Raw genomic sequence first — 23,335 nt, forward strand, 5'->3', positions numbered from 1 at the left:
TATCTTTTCTACCAAAGTCTCAATTTCTAGGATATTTTATACACAGAGATTGTATATAAAGTTATTAATAAAATGTGTATAGGGTCAAAGCTCCTGAAAAGGTGATATTTGAGATATAAGATGTTTATAATATTTTATAAGATTAAGTACATGTGGTATTTAAAAAGAAACTAGATGAATAATGAAGAATTTTTATTGCTTTTGAGTAACATAATGATGTATAAATTTACAGCTAGTATTAATGATGCTGTAAACACACCTACCTGTGATAATTTATGATGGAAAATAATGAAAATGAAATAAAGCATGTGAATAGACTCACGTTAATGCTTCAGAGTAATTATAATGAGGTGTAACTCCCAAAAACTTCTGGACTTCATCCATCACAGTAGCTGGGTCAGATCTCAGTTGCTGTCCATCAATAATTAGCAACTGTAAAGTCAAAAATAGTCATTTCATGAAAAAAGCCTAAATGAATCAGTCTAGGCTGTCTTGCATGACCTTGTGTGACATGAATAAATTAGGTCAGCATGAATAGGAAGAAGCTAGGCACTACTCAATAGATTTTGGTGTTTAAAGGCTAATGATGTCCTTCCAGATAACAATGATTCCAAATTGTAATGGTCATCTTTTCCTGTAAATTATGGAGATCTAATTCTTTGACAAGTATAAATTAAATAAGTAAAGATACTCTTGTAATGTAATAGCTTAGTAAAATCAGAATCTTCAGTTGTAGTGTTATCATACAATTGTACATTCTGTAAAATCATATGAGATAAACCTGGAGTCAAAGCCACAGAAACAGTGGGCATGCAGATAGAATCAGCCATGCTAGAGAAACCAGGTTCTAATTGGGACCTGCTTTGGAAAAATACATATTAAAGGATATGTATTTTGTTATTGTTTTTTTGCTCTACCCAATTTCTTGAACCTACAATAGCTCTTGCCATTTTGATGGTACAATTGACCTCTTGTGGGACAGGTAATGAACCAGAGCTATACATGCCTTACCAGGAAGGTGGGTTGAGAGTTGTTATGGTTGAGAGTTGTTGCTTGTGAATCTCATGATAGCTTCTGTGAAAAAAACTGATCTTCTTGAATCCAGCTACTATCTTAAACATGAGCTTGTGTATCCTATATTTTTTATGGTACTTCATTTAAAACGTTTTAATAGTCATTTCAAAACAATATATTTTCAATTTTATAAATAAAACTAGATTTGAAGTACTAATACTTGAACTCTGATAAATATATTAAAATACAATTTCAATATTTTTTCTTTCACACGCAGTCACACAAATATATGGATAAACTGGATAATTGATTCTAGAAATAACAAAAATACATAACATACATTGTAAAGTGAATTATAAGCTTTGCTCCTGTTTAAGGAGGTCTAAGTAAATTCTTTTTTTTTTTTTTAGTTTTTTCTTTATTTAAACATCTTGATTACATAAATGATTGTGATTAGGTTTCAGTCATGTAAAGAACACCCCTTTCACCAGTGCAACATTCCCACCACCAATGTCCCAAATCTCTCTCCATCCCACCCCACACCCACCTGTACTCCAGGTTTTCCAGTTCCCTCATTCATTCACATGAGTATGGTAGTTCTCTGTGTAGTTATTTCTACAGCTGCACTTGTGTATCCTATTTAACTTTTTTAAAATGTCTTGTGTCTGGTTTATTTTACTTATCTCAGTGCTATCATGACTTGTCCACATTGTAGCAGGGTTGTTAGTTTTTGTGTTGTTGTTAGTTTTTGTGCCACACCCAATTCATGCTTTAACTACAGTGAATAGTACTGTTAAGAATAGCATGTGCAAATAAGAGATGCAGCATCTCTCTTCAAACATTGTTTTGAATGATATCACTTACATGTAGTACTTTACTTAGACTAACCAGACAAGGATATATTATTGCTTTTGGACTACCATTATTGAGATAAAATGTTTACTCCTTAGGAGTTATCTGATTATAACTTGCCTGTAACATTATTTATTTCATATTTTCTGTTTATCTTTACAATACAATTATGATATAAAAGAATAAAAGAAACTTCAGGACATTACCTGAGAAGTAGCAAAGTAAGTTAGCCATCTTTCAATGTGGACAGCATACCATCCAGGAACAAGGCATCTTCTCTGCAATGTTATTAAGTCAGGAGGGGCCCAATGTCCTGTTGTAATAACTTCATAAAAATTAAATCTCAGTGCAGCTGGATCTTCATGTGATCTTTGGTGCTTTAATAAGAAAGTCAAATGCAAAATTAATTTACTCTGTATTTGCACAGGTACATATATGTGTTTGATGTGTGTATGCATTCAAAGCGTTATTTCAGAAAACAATTTTAAAATAAAAATAAGAAAAGTGAATAACTTGATACCTGGTTCTTGAGATAGGGCTTATTCAGCTTATTCACCATAGTTTGAAGTACAAGTCTTCCATGCATAGCAATAGTATACAGATAAAATCCTGTATGTCCCAAATGTTTATATGCCAGGGATGAGACAGGTTATAAAGATTTTATTGATGAGTCTGATTAGATATGACAAGACATAAGGAGCCCAGACAAATCAAGCCAATGAAAAGAGATTTAGGTTAGCAAGAGTTTGCGCCTTGCTCTTCTCATTGGTTTCTTTAAAGATATTCTTTTCGATTTTTGGATTTAGCTATAATCCTATGTGGCAGGTGGTATCGGTGCTGAGAAATCAGATGTTTATTACCAGGATATTTTTCTTTTGCTCTCTCTCTTTCTGCATACCTTGTTATGTGTGTGTATGAAATCTTGCTGCCTGCAAACCCCAGCAGTCTTGGGCCTCTGCATCCTACAGCCCTTGCAGCCTTGTGTCGCTGCAAATGGTGCCCAAACAGGATGGTTAAAATAAGCAAGTAACTGATAGACTGGAGAATAGAACTTTTGAAAGATTCTTATTTTTTACTGATTGACATTCAAATCATACATTTGCTGAGTACATTGGAAACACAGTACATTTAATAGTCTAATGTGCAGAGATTATATACCTCAAATAAAGAAGCATGTATATGCTTTGTGATATTAATATAGTAATATTAAAGTTCTTCATTTAAGCAGTGATAATATGGACCACACATTTGGCCCCAATATTATTTACATCAACCTTTCATTATATTCTGCTTCTAAAATTAACATAAAAATATGACCAGGAAGTAACAAAGGAGCATATTTTATAGAAAAAAAGCCCTATAGTTCCTTTGCAAGTCCCATTATAAAAATGTGGGGTAGAAATTATCATGGCAGGTGACAATTGTAGAAGTTTCTGAATTATACCTGCTGAGCTTTAGATTTGTGGTATTTACTGAACAGACAAAACTGGCAAAGTAATAGGCTGCATTATTGTGAAATGTGGAACACTTTGGGGACCCAGTGCTTAGCAATAGAGCAATAAAAATTATTCTCTGAAAAATAATGCCTATCAAACATACATGTTTAAAGAATTTACTTTAAGAAGCATGCTAAGAATCTTTGATTTAAATGGTTTAAACTATGAGGGGAATTTTTTTTTTACAGATGTATGTGAATCTAAGAAGTGACCATGCTTTCTGCTAGAAAAAAAATGCAACAGTTTGTTCAAGTACTAGCACCAACTTCTTTTTAATGAATGAAGGCATAACATCACAATGCTTTTAGGCAACTTTGAAGAATAAGTTGATCTTGCTTAGTAACTGGAATTTTTTATGAGGAAAGGCACTATTTTACATATTGAAGAGACACAAACTCATAATTGCTGAATCTCACATTCAATCCATTTGGATCCTAACCACTTGTAGTCCCAATTTGCAATGCCCTATTTTTCTGTCTACCATTATTTTTCTAATTAATGACTTTTAAAGACTGTCATTAAATACTGTTAAAAATACACAAAAAGCAAAATAACTTTTTACTATTTCTTTTTAAATTTTTTATTGAAACCATTGTGATTTACAAAGTTCGTCATAGTTGGGTTTCAGATGTACAATGTTTCAAGGTCAATCCCACCATCAGTGTTCCCTCCCTCTACAATATTCCCATAGTGCATCCCATGTCACCACCTCTTCCTTCAAGTCTGCCAGCATAACAGGCCCATTCTAAGTTTATATACACATTTTTTTCTTTTTTGATTGTGTTGGTTTTTGACAGTTAAAAACTTTTTTGAAGGTTGAAAAAGACAAAATGCAAAATAATTTTTATAGTATTTCTTTAAAAATTTCTCATTGAGTCATATATTTTGGTACTTATTTGTACATGCATTGATAATTCATGTGAACAGTCCACTGTGACAATGATAATTGGGTAAGAACTGAGTGCTTAAAAGGGGTAAAGTGATCTTCATGGAATCAATCATTCATTAGTAATAGTGCAAACCACACCATCAAAAGTAAAAGATTACATATCTGTGGGAAATGTGCACCATACTGCAAACAAAAGTGTCTAGAAGGAATAAGAAGGAAGAGAGATAAAAAGAGAAAATAGGGAGAGAGAAAATGTATGCCATGCAGGGAAGAGTACATGGGAGAGGGTGAGAGGGAAACTGGAGACATTGGTGGCAGGAAATGTGCCCTGGTGAAGGGTGTTGTATATTGTATAATATGAATCATGAACAACTTTAACTGTGAACAAATGCATTATGAACAACCTTATAACCATGGTGTCACATGTAAGGTCAGTGTTTTAGCCTTTGCATTATCTTTGCACTCCTCTTGCATCCTTCTTTAGTGCTTTGTTCATGGAAATGTTTGACCATCACCTGGTTATCTAGAAAGGATATGTCTGACGCTTGACGTTGTATTCTTACTGTATTTAATATCACTTTTTGTTGTTGTTGTTTTGTTTTGTTTTTGGACTATATCCAGTGACACTCAGGTGTTACTCATGGCTATGGGCTCAAAATTGCTCCTGATTTGGGAGAGCATAAAGGACACCAGAGATCAAACCCAGGTTCATCCTGGATTGGCCCCCAATTTTAATATTTTACTCTCTGACATCTCTTGAATACTAGGTACTGCAGTCCACTGCTAATTTATTTATTTGTCTAGGCTACCCCAATACACAGAAGGACAGCAGACATAGTTTCTAACTGGATTTTTGTAGAATCATTTGTTCTATTTCAATACATTATTTAAGTAGCAGAAGTTGGAGTGGATAAATAGTAGAGAGGTAAAGATGTTTGCTTTGCAATTAGTCAACCTAAGTTTGACTTTCACCACCACATATATTGCTCAGAGCACTGCCAGGACTGATCCTGAGAAAAGATAAAAGAGTAAGACTTGGGTATGGCCCAACCATGTCTTAACCTCTTGACAGTGTCAAGAGTCAGGCAGGTCCTTTCTGGTTAACCAGGTGATGGTCGGATGTCCTCATAAACAAGGCACTAAAGAAGGATGCAAGAGAAGTGCAGAGACAATATAGAAGCTAAAGCATTGACCTTACATGTGACTCACACAGATTCTATTCCCACTATTCTAATGGTCCCCCAGGCATTACCAAAAGTGATTCTTTAGTACAGAGCCAGGAGTAAGCCCTCTTCCCCTGGGATAGTAGATGCTACAATGTTTTCAGAAAGGAAATAGCCTAGGTCCTTTCAGTAAGAGGGTTTTCCACATACATTCCCTCTCAACCCTCACTCACTCAGTACCTGCTCATTCTTCAGTTTTCATCTAAAGTTTATTTCCCTGAGAATGCTCACACTGTATCACAGTACATCCTCACAACAGTCACCATTTCTAATATTTCTTGATATTTCTTAACCAACTCGAAGTGGAATCCCACTTCAACTTTTATTTGTCATACTTTTTCTTTTATTCTCTAGTGAATTCTTGATACCATCTGATTGTGTGCAGAGAAAGAGAGCAAGTGAGGGAAGAAGAAGAGATAGTAAGATATAGGGGTCAAGAGGATCTGAGTATATGTGTAGGCAGCATCAAGGAGTGGTAGATATGTACCACAGAATTAGCACTGAAACAAGACATCTCAACTTTAACAACCAAACTTAAAAATGTTCCTGTCAAGGTGGCAGGCTGGGCATAAAGAATGGGAGGGGAGGACGAGAGGAAGAGAATTTGGGAAACCTGTTGGAGGGAAGAAGACATTGGTTGTGGTATTGGTGCAGAGTATAGTCTGTCTAAACCTCAGCTATGAATAACTTTGTGAATTATGGGGCCATAATGAAATAAATAAAATTTGCATTTGGAATTCATTTTAGTAATTCACTATTGCTTATTGTAAGACTAATACCAATGGTTTTCCCCAGTAATTGTCATGGTTTCATACCTGGTACCATGAATATGCCCTATCTGAGGGGTCTATGAGGATGGTGATGATCTTGGCTTTGGGGATCAGAGATGCAGCTCGTCTAGGAGCCTCTTCAGAATGAAAGTAATTTGCACTTTTTTCAAACAGAAAATCATTGGTGATGTTGGATGGAGTTGGAAAAAAGTCCATATACCTGAAGAAAGAGAAAGACAATTCATTACTCCAAAAATCTAAATATATTTCTCATGGCTTTCTATGTAGATGAAATGAATTCAGAACTTTTACATTTACTTTTTACATTTACTTCTACCACTTTCTATTGCTTGGTATTAGCAGTTTTGAAAATGTGTCTTTTTATTAAGCTTTATCACTAATCCTTACTATGGGGCCATACATAAATCAACATTGGTAGTACCCTTTGATTTAATTTAATTATCTGGATTTAAACAATTACTGAAGACTTATCAGGTCTAGGCAGTGTGCTGGAAGTCTCCCAAAACTAGCATACTTTGACTCTTCTCTCATATCAAAGAGGTATTCTGGGAAATGGGTTTGTGAGCTTTAGTAAGAGAGTTTAGTTTCTTTTCACATGAAATGCACTAAATTCATCTAATGTACTCATTATGAGCAGGCGTATTGTACAGGGATCAAAAGATTTTCCCATGTTCAGCCCATCCCAAATTAGCCCCTGGTAATTCACATGATCAAGAGAAGCCATGAGCACTGCCAGGTGTGGCCCAAAACAATACCCCCAAATTTAGGAGAATCATTTTAGCCCTGCAAAGAAATTATTTTCCTAAGCATCCACATACACACACATGCTAAAATTATGAGGTATTTTTCCTTCTTTCACTATGTGGTGATTGAAAACGGAGTTTTCCCCCAATTCATCAAGTGCAAATTAATATTCTTTTTATACATGTGTGAGACTATCTAGAATTAATATGGCCTGGGAAGTGCCGTTTCCTATTTGCATGAAAAATATCAGACTAAATTTTCTAATGTGGCATATATAGACTATGTATTTAATGAGGATACATGTCACAGAGTATAAAATAAAACGACCTAATGATTTATTTGTTTCCTCAAGTGTCCTAAAGTGGTTAGCTTAAAAATATTTGTGGCACACTACAATAATAAAATGCTTAAGGAGAATTAAAAATATCCTTATAAATAAATCTGATGAAAAATTTTCTATAATCTTTATTTAATCATAGTAATTTACCAGAAAAATATTATCATTATTGTACTGTCTAAATCAAATTATAGGCAACACTGATTAAACATATCGTCATTATAAATTAATTTCTAATTCACTGTGGTAGAATTGAGAATAATAAATTTATTCTGTAATTATTGTAGATGCCATGCATACATCTATAATTGCTCAGCAGTGACTGAGCATGTGTTCATAATGAACCTTATTTTTTGTTATTTTTCTTACCAGTCAATTCCTTTGTGGTAATTGTTGCCATTGAAGAATTGAACCTCTTCAAACGTTTTTGGACTGGGGAGATTGCTGATGATGGAAGGGTGCATGAGGAGAAATAAATAAAGTGCAGTTGTTCCTATTACCAAGAAGAAAATAAAATGTTAATAATAGTGAAAGAAGGAAAAATACCTCATAATTTTAGCATGTGTGTGTATGTGGATGCTTAGGAAAATAATTTCTTCGCAGGGCTAACATGATTCTCCTAAATTTGGGGGTATTGTTTTGGGCCACACCTGGCAGTGCTCATGGCTTCTCTTGATCATGTGAATTACCAGGGGCTAATTTGGGATGGGCTGAACATGGGAAAACCTTTTGATCCCTGTACAATACACCTGTTCATAATGAGTACATTAGATGAATTTAGTGCATTTCATGTGAAAAGAAACTAATCTCTCTTACTAAAGCTCACAAACCCATTTCCCAGAATACCTCTTTGATATGAGAGAAGAGTCAAAGTATGTTAGTTCTGGGAGACTTCCAGCACACTGCCTAGACCTGATAAGTCTTCAGTAATTGTTTAAATTCAGACAATTAAATTAAACCAAAGGGTACTACCAATGTTGATTTATGTATGGCCCCGTAGTACAGATTAGTGATAAAGCTTAATGAAAAGACACACATATGCTGCACTGAGTTAGCCTACATGTAAATTGCGCCAAGTCAACAGGCAACCGTGACAGTGTGTGTGTGACAGTCTCCATAATGGAAAAGACCAGCATGGTTTTTCAGTAGTTGAGAAAATGAGATTTAGAATTTAGAATCAGTGAAGGATTTCAGGAGAAATATTTTTCTATAAAAAGTGTTGATGTAGCCGAGCAGTGGCGCTAGAGGTAAGGTGTCTGCCTTGCCTGCGCTAGTACGGACCGGACCGCGGTTCCATCCCCAGGAATCCCATATGGTCCCCCCAAGCCAGGAGGGACTTCTGAGCGCATAGCCAGGAGCTATGACCTGAGCGTCACAGGGTGTGGCCCAAAAACCAAAAAAAAAAAAATTGTTGATGTTTAGAAAAGAAAGTAACAGGGTTAACACATTTGAATTGCATGCAGCAATTCCCTCCAAGTCACCTGTGGTTCCTTCCCTCACACCACCAGTAGCATGCCAAAATTAGCCTCTAAGCACCAATGGGTATGGACCAACATCTGCCCCTGCTCTAAATAAAAAGAAAATTAGATTATCTATTAAAACATAAGTTCTACAATAAGATTGAAAGACAAGGAAAGACTATCCTACCCAAACAGGGAAAATGAAAGCTGCTAAGTGGAATTAGGCACAGAACGATTGACAAGCACCATTGACCATACCCAGCACAAAAAGACAGATGTTATCACTGAACCTCCTTCCTTGACAGGAGGTAGAGACTGAAGCTAGAGCACAAAGGATTGGGAAGTGATAGTGTCTTCAGGGATAACATAAATCAAAGTTTCCCTTCTGGAAAAGGTTACCCCTTTTGTAAGACATTCGACCCAGGTGAATTTGTTCGATCTCACAGTCATAGGAGGGCTGATACTTGGCTACACAAACAGGCTGGCTTGACAATGACTGCAACTAGAATTCTGGTTGTGGAGAAGGTTATCAAAGGACTGGCATTTTATTTTAATATATCTTAAGCTCCTGGAAGCAAAGGTTGCTTCAATTCAAGTATTAATGGTTGGATCCTAACGAAGAGTACACAGGTCTGAAGGTGCAGAAAAACTTCTGAGAAATGAAATATTTCTTTAAGAATATTTAATTAACACTTAAGAACAGTTTAGGTTTAATATGAAATGAAATCTTATAAATTCTATTAAAATAAATGAGAGGAGTTAAAAGCAGTAAAGAACTAAATTAGAGGCAGGAGGGACCAAAACAGACCAAATAAATACCTCAGAGACAAAGGTATAAGGATCTATAAAGATTCCTGAAGATCTTATCTGATTAACACTTGAAAATAGGGGCCAGCCGGAGCGGTAGCGCAGTGGTAGGACATTTGCCTTGCATGTGGCTGACTTAGGATTGACTGCCGTTCAATGCCTTGGTGTCCCATATGCTCCCCCAAGCCAAGAGTGATTTCTGAACATATAGCCAGGAGTAAACCCTGAGAGTCACCGAATGTTGCCCCAAAACAAAACAAAACAAAATGTAACAAAACAAATAACACCCGGAAATACAGGAATTAAAAAAATAAAGAAAATGTGAGAACAAAAAATATTCCAGGGAGAAGAGATACAGAGTTAGAGTGGTATAGAATAGTAGTTGGAAGAGAACATGGAACTTGAAAGAAATTACATATATATTTGGGTCACACCCGACAGCGCTCAGGGGTTACTCCTGGCTCTATGCTCAGAAATCACTCTGGCAGGCTCAGGGACCGTATGGGATACCAGTATTCGAACCACCATCCTTCTGCATGCAAGGTATACCCTACCTCCATGTTATCTCTCTGGCCTGAAAGACATATTTTTGATATTTTTAAGGGGCTCTAAATCAAAATAATTAAATGATGCTGAAAGAGAAAATTTTGTGTGTGTGTGTGTGTGTGTGTTTTGAGTTAAACAATAGGGGTCCATTTTTAGAGACTCATAGGAAACCAAGAACTATCAATAGTTGAATGTCTCTGGACTGTTGAAAATGAATGCATGCAGGGCACATTCCAAGGATCTCTTTCAAATTCTTATTAAATGACTAAAAAAAGACTTTATAACCTTAATCAATGGCATAAGTACATGTTCAGTCATTCTAGAGATCACAGAATCTTTCCAGATATTCCAGACTTTAGAGAGTTGAAGCCTTTAAGTTCTGACTGTACTACACCTTGCCTGCTGCCAAGACCAGGAAGCTCCAAGAGGAAAGAAGAAAAAGGCACTTTCATCTAGGATATACATATACATTTACATATACATATAAAATTAACACCAAAATAATTTTGTTCTCGCAAGAGGTGCTCAGGAGGTTTAGAGGCCCTTTTAGATATCTTGGCCAACTAGGCTGATAGTTCAATGTGAGCTCAAGTAGGAGGTAATTGTCCTCTAAGTCTGTACCCCACAATCTCCTAAGAGCAAAATTATTCTACAATCACTTTTTTTGTTTTTGTTTTCAGAGTTAGTTTACTAGGATAAGTCAGTCAAATCATGAGACATGAATGTCAATAATGAAGTAAGAGAGATGGTCTGGCCATTTTCAGACTAATGGATTCTGCTTTTAAAATGACTCTGCTATATTTTACCCTTGCAGAAATCCTCTCTTCTGGGATCAGATAAGTTTAATCCAGAAACATGAACGATCTTGTGTGTCCAGGGACCACATGAAATTTGAGGACAAGCATTAACTACTCTCTGTCGATACTACTTTCAGCTGACATAAAATTCCTTCCAAGAATCTGGAGAGAATCAGTTAGCTGCATCTTTTCCGTTCTTGTGCCCAACTAAGCAAACAGATGTTTAAGGGCTACTGAGATAGTTCATGTTGAATTGTTTAAAGATATCTTCACATCGAAGGCAAGATTCTTGGTGTTTATTTGTGCTCACTCTGCAAGGAATTTAGTCTTGGAGTATAACAGTGGCTTTGTAAATGGAAGCAATAAAGAGAACAAATGAAGACTTCAGTTATCTTTAAATGGAGTTTTTGAAGCATCACAATTCTCAGAACAGAATTTTCATAGCCCATCCAGCATTTGGGCTTTAATTTATCAGTTTATTCTAGGAAAACCAAAATTAGGGAATAACTTCAGCATTCCTACACTGATGATTTAATAGTAAAATCTAAAGGTAGATGTTATTGTTTTTAGAAATACAAATAACAAAGAGAAAAAACATTCACACTAACTTGTCATCTCAGCATAATTGAGAAGTAATAATAGTTAATGACACATTAACTTTAACATTAAGTTCTATGCCTTTACATTAAAATCGTGACATACTTTGACAACTTTGGAGTGTTTTATTTCTTTTGTCACTATTTTAGTGTTAGCACTGCTGTCAGGAAGTTATTGAAACATTAACACACATTTTATTTTATTTTATTTTGTTTTTGGGGGGACACATCTGGTGATGCTCATGGGTAACTCCTGGATCTGTACTTAGTAATCACTCTTGATGGTCTTGGGAAACCATGTAGAATGGAGGGGGCTCAAACTAACTTGGCCACATTTTCATGTGGCAAGTGCCCTACCTGCTGTATTATTGCTCAGGCCTCATAAATACACCTTTTTAGTTGCAAGGAAAAATAAGTAGATGTCTGTGTTTCTTAGCCCACCTCTGTCTCCCCTTGAAATACATTTTATATTCCCAGAAGAAGGAAAGATTTCAAAGACCACCGTTTAATACTCTAGAAACACTGTCTACTACTTTTAAAGGGACCTACTTGAGATACTGCACATAGCTTTATCAGGCCCAGGCTTATTTGTTTTGTCTGTCTGGTGTTATTGTGTGTTGTGCTCTCACTGATGAAAATTCTTCTAGTCAGGGGAATGGATGAAAAATACAGCAACTCAATAAAAACTTTAATTAATCAGGACATGGGTAAAGTGGAAACAACTGTTGCAGAGTGAAGAAAATAGAAAATATTCTAATTTAAAGTGTCATCTCTTGCATGAAAAACTTCCCCTAGCTTTTATTACAGACTTCCAGACTTATCCTTTAGCACTGGAAAATATACTAAGGGAAAGACTTTCTGCTGAGGCATAGGAACATCCCACAGTAAGTCTAAGACACATTTGCTTCCAGTAATGGTTTTCGGGTCCTCCCAATAGGTGCTCAGCACACTCAAGGACCCCACTAGCAATTCTTGACCATAGAGGACAATGATTCAATTTCAAAGCTCAAGGATGAAGCCAGTGCTGTTCTATAAGTTTACAGAAACTGATCCAGTATAACAGGACAGTATGACAGTATAATAGTCTATCAGGGAGAACAGTACTATGAGGCTTCCAGGCTCAACCCAGCTACAATGCTCAGGGGTCTATGTGGAGCTGGGAATTGTGGGAATGTGGGTGCTTAGTAAGCATAGAAACATCATGTAGGGCCCCGAGAGATAGCACAGCGGTGTTTGCCTTGCAAGCAGCCGATCCAGGACCAAAGGTGGTTGGTTCGAATCCCAGTGTCCCATATGGTTCCCTGTGCCTGACAGGAGCTATTTCTGAGCAGACAGCCAGGAGTAACCCCTGAGCACTGCCGGGTGTGGCCCAAAAACAAAACAAAAGAAACATCATGTAGTGTTTTTATTATTACTCTCACAGTAATAAAGAGTGACTGGGAGAGGAAAACATTAAGCCAAGGCTGTAGATGGTCTACTATCCATGACAAGGTATTATGATCAGAGGAATAAGACATACCACTTCTTATTTGTTTTTCTTCATTGAACAAATTGAATATACCATTAGAAAAATAAAATGTAAAAACAAATGTTGATGTCCTCACCCAATATACATAAGGTTCTGTCAAACAATAAGTACATAGATGTGATTCATAGGAGTGAAGAGCCATTTAAATTACGAGCTTGTAGTAGGTTTATATTTCACAACACATATGACAATGTTTCATGAGAACAAAAAAGGCAACTGACACAACTGCCTATTTCTTACCTGTTTTTTGTGGCCCAATGACAAGGAATTTTGGCAAGTGATCACAAGTTTTCTCTCTGGACCAAATGTCTTTGTGCCTTTTATCATCACATGGATTCTATAAGTAGGAAGAAGAAATATTCTTACTATGAAATGAATTCTTGACTCTGTTTTAGTCAAAAAGTGGAAAAGACAGGATAAAATTCTTTTTGATAGGTTAGAGCTGGGAATTAGACCCATTTGCTCCATATTCTGTCCTGATAAAGTGACTGATTGGTTCTGCTCTTTGAAGATGAAATCTAGATCATGACAATCCTGCCATCTTCATCTTCTCAGTAACCTAACAAGAGGACTTATATTTTATATCTGGATACAGGAGACATTACTTGTATTATCCTGTTTAGATTATAGCTCCTCTGATGCTTAAGTATTTCCCTTTGTTTTCCTCTGTCAAGATTTCAAATGCTATCTTTGATGTTCAGATTTGTCCAACTTTCCCCATTTTTCTACACTATTTACTGGTCTCTGCAGATCTGACTAATATAATCACATTCATATCATATGGTAGATAGATCAATATTTCCAAACACCCCTTCCTGTAGCTAGATCTCCACTCCTGTTCTAGATAGAGTCACCTTGGAACATCTTACTCAAAATTTACAAAGTTTAGAAGAACAATGTCACAGAGATTCTTTCAGTTTCCCTTGAATCTACTTTCTTCATAGGAACAATTTTTGTTCAAAGGAAAGTGAGTCAAATGATGTCAAACATTTTCTTTTTCTATCCAATGTTTTATTTAGGCAGTGTGACTTATAATGTTGCTGATAATAGTGTTTCAGGTGAGCAATGCTCATCCATCAGTGTCAGCATCTCTTCACCACTGCCTCTCTACATCGTCATCTTGGAGAATTTATTAAAATTTAAAAATTATTCAAATTTGAATCACTTGTTGACCGTAGTGTTAACATGTATTAATCTGATATACAGTTTATCTCACTTCCCCACCAGAATGACAAAGATTTTTTTTTCTGAGACTGAAACTACAACTATGTTAATCCTCAATTTAGTGACATATGCAAGGTATGTGCCTATCTATTGTATTTCTTTAGGATACTTTTGAAGATATTTCTTTTCTTTAATATTTATTTAAGCATTATAATTACAAAAATATTTATAGTTGAGTTTCAGTCATAAAAGAATACCCCCTTCACCAGTGCAACATTCCTACCACCAATGCACCCTATCTTCCTCCTCCCCCTACCCCCACCTGTATTTGAAACAGTCATTCTATTTCTCTCACTCACTAACATAGTCATGATAATTGTTAATGTAGTTATTTTTCTAACTGCACTCCACTCTTTCTGGTAAGCTTCAAAGCATGGGCCGGTCCGTCCAGCCTGCATCTCTATTGTCTCTGGATATTATTAACATACTGTTTTTTATTTGTCTGTTCTCTTTTATTTTTTCTTAATTTTTATTTTTCTTTGTCTTTTTATGATATTTTTCTTCCTTTTCCCCTCTCTTCTCTTAAATTGATATTTATAACCCTCTAGATGGACCACTCCCAAATTATTTTTTGTTTTTTGCTTCCTTTTGATTTTTTCTTGTTTGTTTTTTGTTTTGTTTTTGTTTGTCTATCCCTTCAAACAAAACCACACGACTCAAATCATCTTGTTCTGCCTCAAAATTGAGGGGGAAAAAATAGATGGTACCAAGACCAAACAGTTGTAATGAACATTGAGTAGAAAAAAAAGATCAGTTTTAAACACCAAATACAAAGCCAACAACAACAGAATGAATATCCATTCTACAACAAACTAGACACAGGGGAAACCATTTATACTAGCAGCCCCGGGAGCAAATGAGATGCCTTATGGGAACAGGGTTGGAGGGAGGACAGCATTGGTGTTGGGAATGCCCTGACATCAATGCTGTTATGTACCTAAAATATTACTGTGAAAGCTTTGTAATCCACTTTGGTCACAATAAAAATTATTAAAAAAAACTGTGGTACATATACTCAATACTATGCAGCTATTAGGAGAGATGAAGTCATGACATTTTCCTATACATGGATGGACATGGAATCTATTATGCTGACTGAAATAAATCAGATGGATAGAGATTGACACAGAATAGTCTCATTCATCTGTGGCATTTAAGAAAAATTAAAGACAATAATCTTTTTTTTTTTTGGTTTTTGGACCACACCCGGTGACGCTCAGGGGTTACTCCTGGCTATGCGCTCAGAAGTCGCTCCTGGCTTGGGGGACCATATGGGACACTGGGGCATCGAACCACAGTCAGTCCTAGGCTAGCGCTACAAAAGCAGACACCTTACCTCTAGCGCCACCACCACCCCCCACTTTTTTTTTTTTATTTTTGGGTCAAACCCAGCAGTGCTCAGGGGTTACTCCTGGCTGTCTGCTCAGAAATAGTTCCTGGCAGGCACGTGGGGGGGGGCATATGGGACACCAGGATTTGAACCAGCCAATTTAGATCCTGGGTGGCTGCTTGCAAGGCAAACGCCGCTGTGCTATCTATCCTGGCCCAGACAATAATCTTTTTTTTTTTTTTTTTGGTTTTTGGTTTTTGGTTTTTGGGCCACACCCATTTGACGCTCAGGGGTTACTCCTGGCTATGCGCTCAGAAGTCACTCCTGGCTTGGGGGACCATATGGGACGCCGGGGGATCGAACCGCGGTCCATCCTAGGCTAGCGCGGGCAAGGCAGGCACCTTACCTCTAGCACCACCACCCGGCCCCAACAATAATCTTTTAATGAGAACGTGACCCTCCCTCTATCTCACCTATTTAAGAGTAAAATGGTCATAATTGCAGCATATACCAGGGACCCAGAAATAAAATACACTGTTAAGTACTTGCTGACTCTGAAGGATCATTAGGGAAGAGTTGTATATCTTTTTTTCTGTTTGTTTGTTTTTTTGGGGGGCCACACCCGTTTGATCCTCAGGGGTTACTCCTGGCTAAGCACTCAGAAATTGCCCCTGGCTTGGGGGAACCATATGGGACGCCGGGGAATCGAACCACGGTCTTTCCTTGGCTAGCGCTTGCAAGGCAGGCACCTTACCTCTAGTACCACCTCTCCGGCCCCAGAATTGTATATTTGTGGTGGCACAGGACTATTCTTGGCTATTTGCTCACAAGTGACCCCTGGCAGTGCTTCAGATTTGGACCAAGTTTTCCTTGTGTAGCTGCGTGCAAGTACATTGTTATCTCACTATATATTCAGTGTGTTCTAAAGGATGTGTCTGCAACACAATGTTATCCCACTGCACAATTTTTCCAATGTGAACCTCCTGACACAAGAAAACACACTCTGTGGATGCAACTGATTATGGTTAGTGTGGACACATATGGACATAATCTTCTTTCTCATGGTATTTTGATATGAAACAATTAATGACAGTTAACAGGACATACTTTAGGTAGCACTGTTCTAAATTAACCATTGTCAATGCCTACCCCATGCTTCAATATTGTTACTATTATAGCCATACTTATACCAGACTCTTTGAATAATTAATTTTTATGTACAGTGCTCCAATTGATAAAAATTTGTGGTTATTCTAATTTATGCTTATCTTAATTCTTTTTGGATTTTTGGTCTACTGCAGATGCTCAGGGGTTACTCCTGGCAGGCTCAGGAGACCAAATGGGATACTGGATACCAAATCCATTTCAGCCACATGCAAGACAAATGTCCTCTTTTGTTCTATTGCTAGGGCCCCTCTCTCATTTTTGTAAAATTAGAAAAGAATATCAAAATGAGTTTAGGGGAGCTTGTGGTGCCATACAATTTATTAATTGAGGGGCTTTATAATACTTATATATAAAATAATTATTAAGTTGTACATATATCTCACAGGCTTATTGAAACTATTAAAGGAGTTAGTGCACTTGGATTATTAAATCATGCTTTAAATAAGAGCCTTTTTATTGCCCTACACATATATTTTTCATTCAAATTTCTGCTTGCAAAACTGGTGAAACAGAGTTTCCAAACAGATTCAGTGTAAGGTTTGAAGAGTTTTCTTCGACTCTGACAATAGAACATAGGTAAACATGAATTGTTTGGGTTGGCAAAATACTTATTATTTCTAGTTCTATCTTACCAGGGATGATAGAAGGAAACTGTCAAATATAATTCCCAGGATGCAAATATTTTAAAATATTTATTGTTCCAAATGTTTTTCTTACTAATAATTTAATTTGTATAGTTTTATGCAGGGATCTTATAATTGGAAACTTTTGTATACCTCTGCCCAGGCAGGTTGTATTTATTTAAAAATTGCTTTTCTTCTGTGTCATGATAGGACTTTCTAGACACCTGTATTTTTGCCTTTACCTCTCTTTGACATGTTTTCTCTGTGTCTGCTAATCATAGTTTTATGAACAGGGTGCTTACATTTTTTATTTTATCTCCTGAAAATGTTGAACTTTTCCTACTCTGACTTTTCTTACATTGTCTGCATATTTGAATAACAACTACCATAGCACTAACTTTTATTGATCACTTTTCATATTCAAGCCACTTGCTTGACATAGATTATTACTAATCCTCAAAGCAACCTGGAAAGACAGATAACATCCCTTATTTTATAGCAGAGAAATCTAAGATGCAAGGTGCTTTATTTAAGTCTTGCTGAAGGTCACATACTAAGTGAGTTTTCAGATTTGAAATGCAAAGCTGGGTCTATCTTTGTAGTTAAATAATAGTGTGGGTAGGGGAGAGAGAGAAAGAGAGAGAGAGTGAGAGAGAGAAAATTTCTGGCAATAGTTATAGTTATAATGAAGGTCAAAGGGTTTCACAAGAAAATGCAAAGCATGTCCTTTGAGTTCATACCTTATTCCATTGCTTTTTTATTGAAGTTCAAAATCATGAAGTAATTATAACTTTTCAAATTCTCCAATCCAATTATTCCTGGAGTATAAGAAATTATTGCTACAGACAGTGATATATTGTTTTTAGTATTTTGTGCTATAGACATAGAAACACTTTGAAATATCTTCAGTGAAGATTGCTTTAGGAAGCTGAGATAATTGTGTCACTCTAGTGAAAATACATGTGACTTTGCCTTCACCAGGTAAAGAGGTGCTGGTGAGTTTTGCATAGAGAACAAGTAATGAGATGGGGAGAGTAAAGTCATGGATAAGACCTAAGAGGAGGACCTACCAATGCACTGAGAAGTCATGTTATTTGGAAGCAAATGAGCAATACATTTTCCATTCTCATTACAAATCAAAAATTCATAATAAACCCACACGTTTATAAATTTTATGTGGCTTATCATGAATCCCCATTTTTAAGGACTGTACAAAATATTTAAAAATATATTGTATTGAAGTTTCGTTTCCTTGTCTCTGCTTTTGAAAGAGCCTTGCTCATTGCTTTTCTATATTCGTTGCTGACAAGACTCCTATGGAATTATCAGTGAAAGACTGATGACTCCCTTCTGAGTCATGGACCTTTTCCAATGAACTAAAATATTCTGAGACCTTAACAGACAAAACACCAAAAACCAAATGGAGTTCATGGTAGATGCTTGTTATTAAGGATGAATGTTTGGGGCTTCTGGCCTCCCTCTTAAATAATGATACGAAAGGTATATTTGTTTGTGTTTTGAAATTCTGTATCTGTTTTGATGCTTTTAAAATTTCTTCTGCTTACACATCTTTGGAAAAATATGGATTGTATAGCTGGCTAATGACCTTAAATTACTTTCTTTGCCTTTCAAAAGGTCATGGCAGCTTCAGATATCATCCACATGCACTGATGAGGAAAATTTTGAATTGGCCAAGGAGGTTAAGTTCTTCATACTGACCTCAAAAAAGCCTTCTGAATAGACTTTGAGGTATGTACTAGCTCAAGAAAAATGTCAGAATCAAATGGATCCCTGGAGAAGGTGATGAAATTTGCTTTGTAGCCCAAGTATCTCAAAAAGGTGACCCTAGACCACCCATATATTAATAATTTATTGTCTATGGTTTTGAGGCAATACTGTAAGATAATCAACCCAGTAGAAGAAATAGTTTTTATATCTTATTTGTAAGTTGGTCTAAAGAGTATAAATAGCATTAAAATTATAAGACACTACTATCAAACACACACAAAATTTTTCTTTTTTCTTTTTGGTGTGTGTATGTTATAATTGCTTAGGTGCTCAAATAACTTTATTCAAAAGTATATGAGAGTACTTTAACTTGATTTTATTTGATTGAATGTTAGGAAGTTAACTGCAAGTGATTTCTCTATAACTACATGTGAATAAGGGTTTGCTTTTGGTGTGTGTGTGTGTGTGTGTGTGTGTGTGTGTGTGGTTGACATTTGATAACGTTATCTATACAAATAATTGACAAGAAAAGTAAACTGACTTCTGACTTCTGCCACCATTTCTAGATGTCAAATGTCTGACAGCTTCATATAATCAAAACAAGGGGATTGAAATTCTTATCAAATTAAAGAATTAAAAATCATGAGGAATTATCTGATTGGGAAGCAACACTGAAAGGTTTAGATACTACTTTTGTATCTGGGTCATTACTCTGCCATCTGTGAAGTAAAAAAAAAAAAAAAAAAACTCTTGGGCAATTCACCAGAAAGGCTAAAAGATGAAGGTATAGAGATACCGTATTTTCCGACTTATAAGGCGACTTTTGAAACAAAAAAGTCAACCGAAAATCAGGGATCTTCTTATATGCCGAGTATATCCCGAAAAATGTTTCAATATGCTGCTAAACGAAAATTGTCTGAATATTGCCACAAAACAAATTTTCCAACTCGATCCTGCACCAATCACTGCCAGGCTGCTTAGACCGCCTCTCTTTTTTGGGGGAGGTGGGGTGGGTGGGTTTGGGCCACACCCGGCGTTGCTCAGGGGTTACTCCTGGCTGTCTGCTCAGAAATAGCTCTTGGCAGGCACGGGGGACCATATGGGACACTGGGATTAGAACCAACCTTTGGTCCTGGATCAGCTGCTCCCAAGGCAAACACCGCTGTGCTATCTCTCCGGGCCCTCAGACCGCCTCTCTAACTCAGCCAATCCAAGCAGGCTTTTGATGCATGCAAATTAGACAATGTTCTTGACCCGAATCTACACTTGACAGTGTAGGCTTTTGACAAAGCCTGCTCAGATTGGCCAGAGTCAGAGAGAAAGTCTATTACAGTAGAACCTTTGTGATTGCCTTGTTGTGATTGGCTCACTGTGGTACATACAGTTGCAGCACAGGAACGTTCTGTCTGATACAGCAAATATAAGCCTAAACCTATGTTTTAACTGCAAAATTAGGGGGTCGTCTTATACACCGGAAAATATGGTAAGCAACTCTAGGACTCCAATTTCCCCAGCTTTAGGGGTAATTATAGCTCATTCTTTTCCAACTTTAATGTCTTGCTCTTAAAAAGCCTATCATGTCTATCACTTTTTTTTTGAAAGTCTCACCTTTTTGCATAATCATAAACTTACTCATTTCCCCGTGGGCAAACAATTGTTCTCATTTCAGCTCCTCCTTGCTCTTATCTATCCTGACAAAAAAAGTTTCTAGCATCTTTTGTATTGGTTGATATTTCCTTTTCAAAAATTTTACTTCTCTTCTATCTTCAGAATCTACATTGGTCGTTTCTTATGATGCTTCCAACCAAACTAAAGAACGTTTGGTAACGTTCAAAAGTTCTCCCTCCAGAAGTGATCTACTCTAGGTCTTTTTCCCACCACATGCCTACTTTCTTTAAGAAACAAGCACACTACTTTTATTGTTGATTGCACACACGGCTTGGCTTGTTCCTTCATAATGTTTTTCGCTTTTAATATTTTAGCCACACATGGTGATGCTTAGAGGTTACTCTTGGATCTGCACTCAGGAAATAGTCCTGGTGTCCTTGGCAGAACATATTGGATGCTGGAGATTGAACTCAGACCAGCAGCAAGGCAGGGCGAGTGTAAGGCAAGTGTCCTACCTGCTGTACTATCACTCTGGTCTCTCATTGATCATTTTTAATGACAGTGGCTATGCTAGATTCTACATTCTAAATTTTATATGTAGTCATATTACTTAAGGTTGCATAAGTTGACCTGGGCTAGTCGCCTGGGTCTGTGGATTTTGTATGGCTAATGCAATAGAGAGCCATTCAAAAGTTATGGAGTGGTAAAGAAAGAAATAAATATGAAAACATATTTATAACATCACTGTGTTCACATATGGCACTCATATGGCTTCTAAAAACTTCAGAATTACTTCAAAAGGTGAAATAAATTCACTGAATATCTTCTTAGATTTTATTAAATAACTAGATATCCCTAAAATTTCTTTTTTTCCAGAGCTGATAGTTGCAACAAATTTATTATCCTACCAATTTATTATCCTCTTGGTGCAGTTACATCTATACTGGAGTGGAATGAGAAAACTTGAGCCAAAATGTTGCTCTGAGTCACATAACTGAATTATCATTTATTTGTTCTTGAAATTGTGTCTCACACACCTTTTCCTGCTTTCATCATCTATAATTCTCTTTGTCACCATTTAGTTGTTCCTCCAATAGACACAGTTCTAGAACTAGGGTGACAGGGGTGTACTTGGTACTAGAGCTTGTGATTTGCTTGTGTCTCAGATTTTCCATCCCTCACTCTTTGGAGTGCATGAGAGAAGATTTCTTTTTTTTATTTATATTTTATTTAAACAACTTGATTACAACATGATTGTGTTTGGAATTCAGTCATGTAAAGAACACCACCCATCACCAATGTCCCAAATATTTCTCCTCCCCACCCAACCTCCGCCTGTACACTGGACAGGCTTTCTATTTCCCTCATACATTCTCATTATTAGGATAGTTCAAAATGTAGTTATTTCTCTAACTAAACTCATCCCTGTTTGTGGTGAGCTTCATGAGGTGAGCTGTAACTTCCAGCCATTCATGAAAGAAGATTTCCCAGCTAGACGCAACAAAAATAGGAAGCACTATGCTTGACTTGTCTCATCCGATAGACACCCATAGAATGAAAAACAAAAGCTCTTTCCTGTCTCCTCCAGCATGCCTGATGTTTGTTGATAGTGAGACTCTAGAGGGACTGAGGGAAGATTGAGACTGAACAGAAGCTATTCCAGCTTGAGAGTTTAAACACATCGATTAATACTACATAAGTCTCTGACTTTCCAAGTGCCTCCAGGTTGTAATTTGGTTTCTACAATGAGAGTTAAAAAAAAGAGGAAAGCCTATACTTTCATGCTTCCCAATGATCATTTGATCAAAACAAAAAGGGGTAAAAATGCATAGGTAATTGTGAATAGGATTTCAAGTCTTACACTTTAGGAGGCGAACACAAGGAGGGATCCTCTAAGGACACAATTTCAAATGTGTCTCAATGGCACATATTGTCATATTGGCCAACTTTGAAGGAAGCAGCTTCCAGGGAAGCAAGTAAAGCTGTACTGTTGTTCTTGCCATAGAGACCAATGACAGGTATGCATATGGCACTTTTTAATTAGGTGACAAAGTGCTTTCACATACATGGTAGCTGGTGCAAACAAAAATTTACATAAGGCTCGAAGAAAATTAAATCGATGTGAAGATTATCATTTTGCACATTTTCTTCTTTATTTGTGGAAATAGAAAAGTGTGAATTTAAAATCTCAAGAAAAGTAACAGTTGATTTACTTTTTTTAAAGTAAAAGACACTAAATAAAAAGTCATGATCTAAAAAATACTAAAATGTCCCTGAACATTACTGTTAATATGGTATTATAAAGTTTATCAAATTTTGCATCAGTAAGTCAACTATTCTAAAAAATATCTTATAGCCTACCAAATTACCTTTTGAACTTAACTTTTCTACGTGGCTCTGAACTCAGGCTCACCAGTTACTCCTGTCCGGCCTGGGCACTATATTGAACGATGGGAATTAAACCCAGGTCAGCCATGTGTAATGCAAATGCCCTCCCTGCTGTACTATCACTGGGCCCCAAACTATTTTACTTTCTATTGCACCTTTTCTTCTTCAGTGATTTTCTGAGAATGTA

At 36.5% G+C, this 23,335-nt stretch overlaps 1 protein-coding gene across 1 annotated transcript in view; it reads right to left on the reverse strand.

Moving 5' to 3' along the window:
* NDST4 (N-deacetylase and N-sulfotransferase 4) overlaps positions 1 to 23,335 on the reverse strand; it is a 272,025-nt gene that overhangs the window by 7,421 nt on the left and 241,269 nt on the right. The window contains exons 8-12 of the mRNA XM_049786876.1: positions 13,321 to 13,417; positions 7,716 to 7,839; positions 6,290 to 6,464; positions 2,073 to 2,243; positions 323 to 432 (exon numbers count right to left, since the gene is read on the reverse strand). Of these exons, the coding sequence (XP_049642833.1) occupies positions 323 to 432; positions 2,073 to 2,243; positions 6,290 to 6,464; positions 7,716 to 7,839; positions 13,321 to 13,417 (677 nt within the window). The remainder of the gene's footprint in view (positions 1 to 322; positions 433 to 2,072; positions 2,244 to 6,289; positions 6,465 to 7,715; positions 7,840 to 13,320; positions 13,418 to 23,335) is intronic.

This window comes from Suncus etruscus, chromosome 14 (assembly GCF_024139225.1).
Source record: "Suncus etruscus isolate mSunEtr1 chromosome 14, mSunEtr1.pri.cur, whole genome shotgun sequence".
NCBI lineage: Eukaryota > Metazoa > Chordata > Mammalia > Eulipotyphla > Soricidae > Suncus > Suncus etruscus.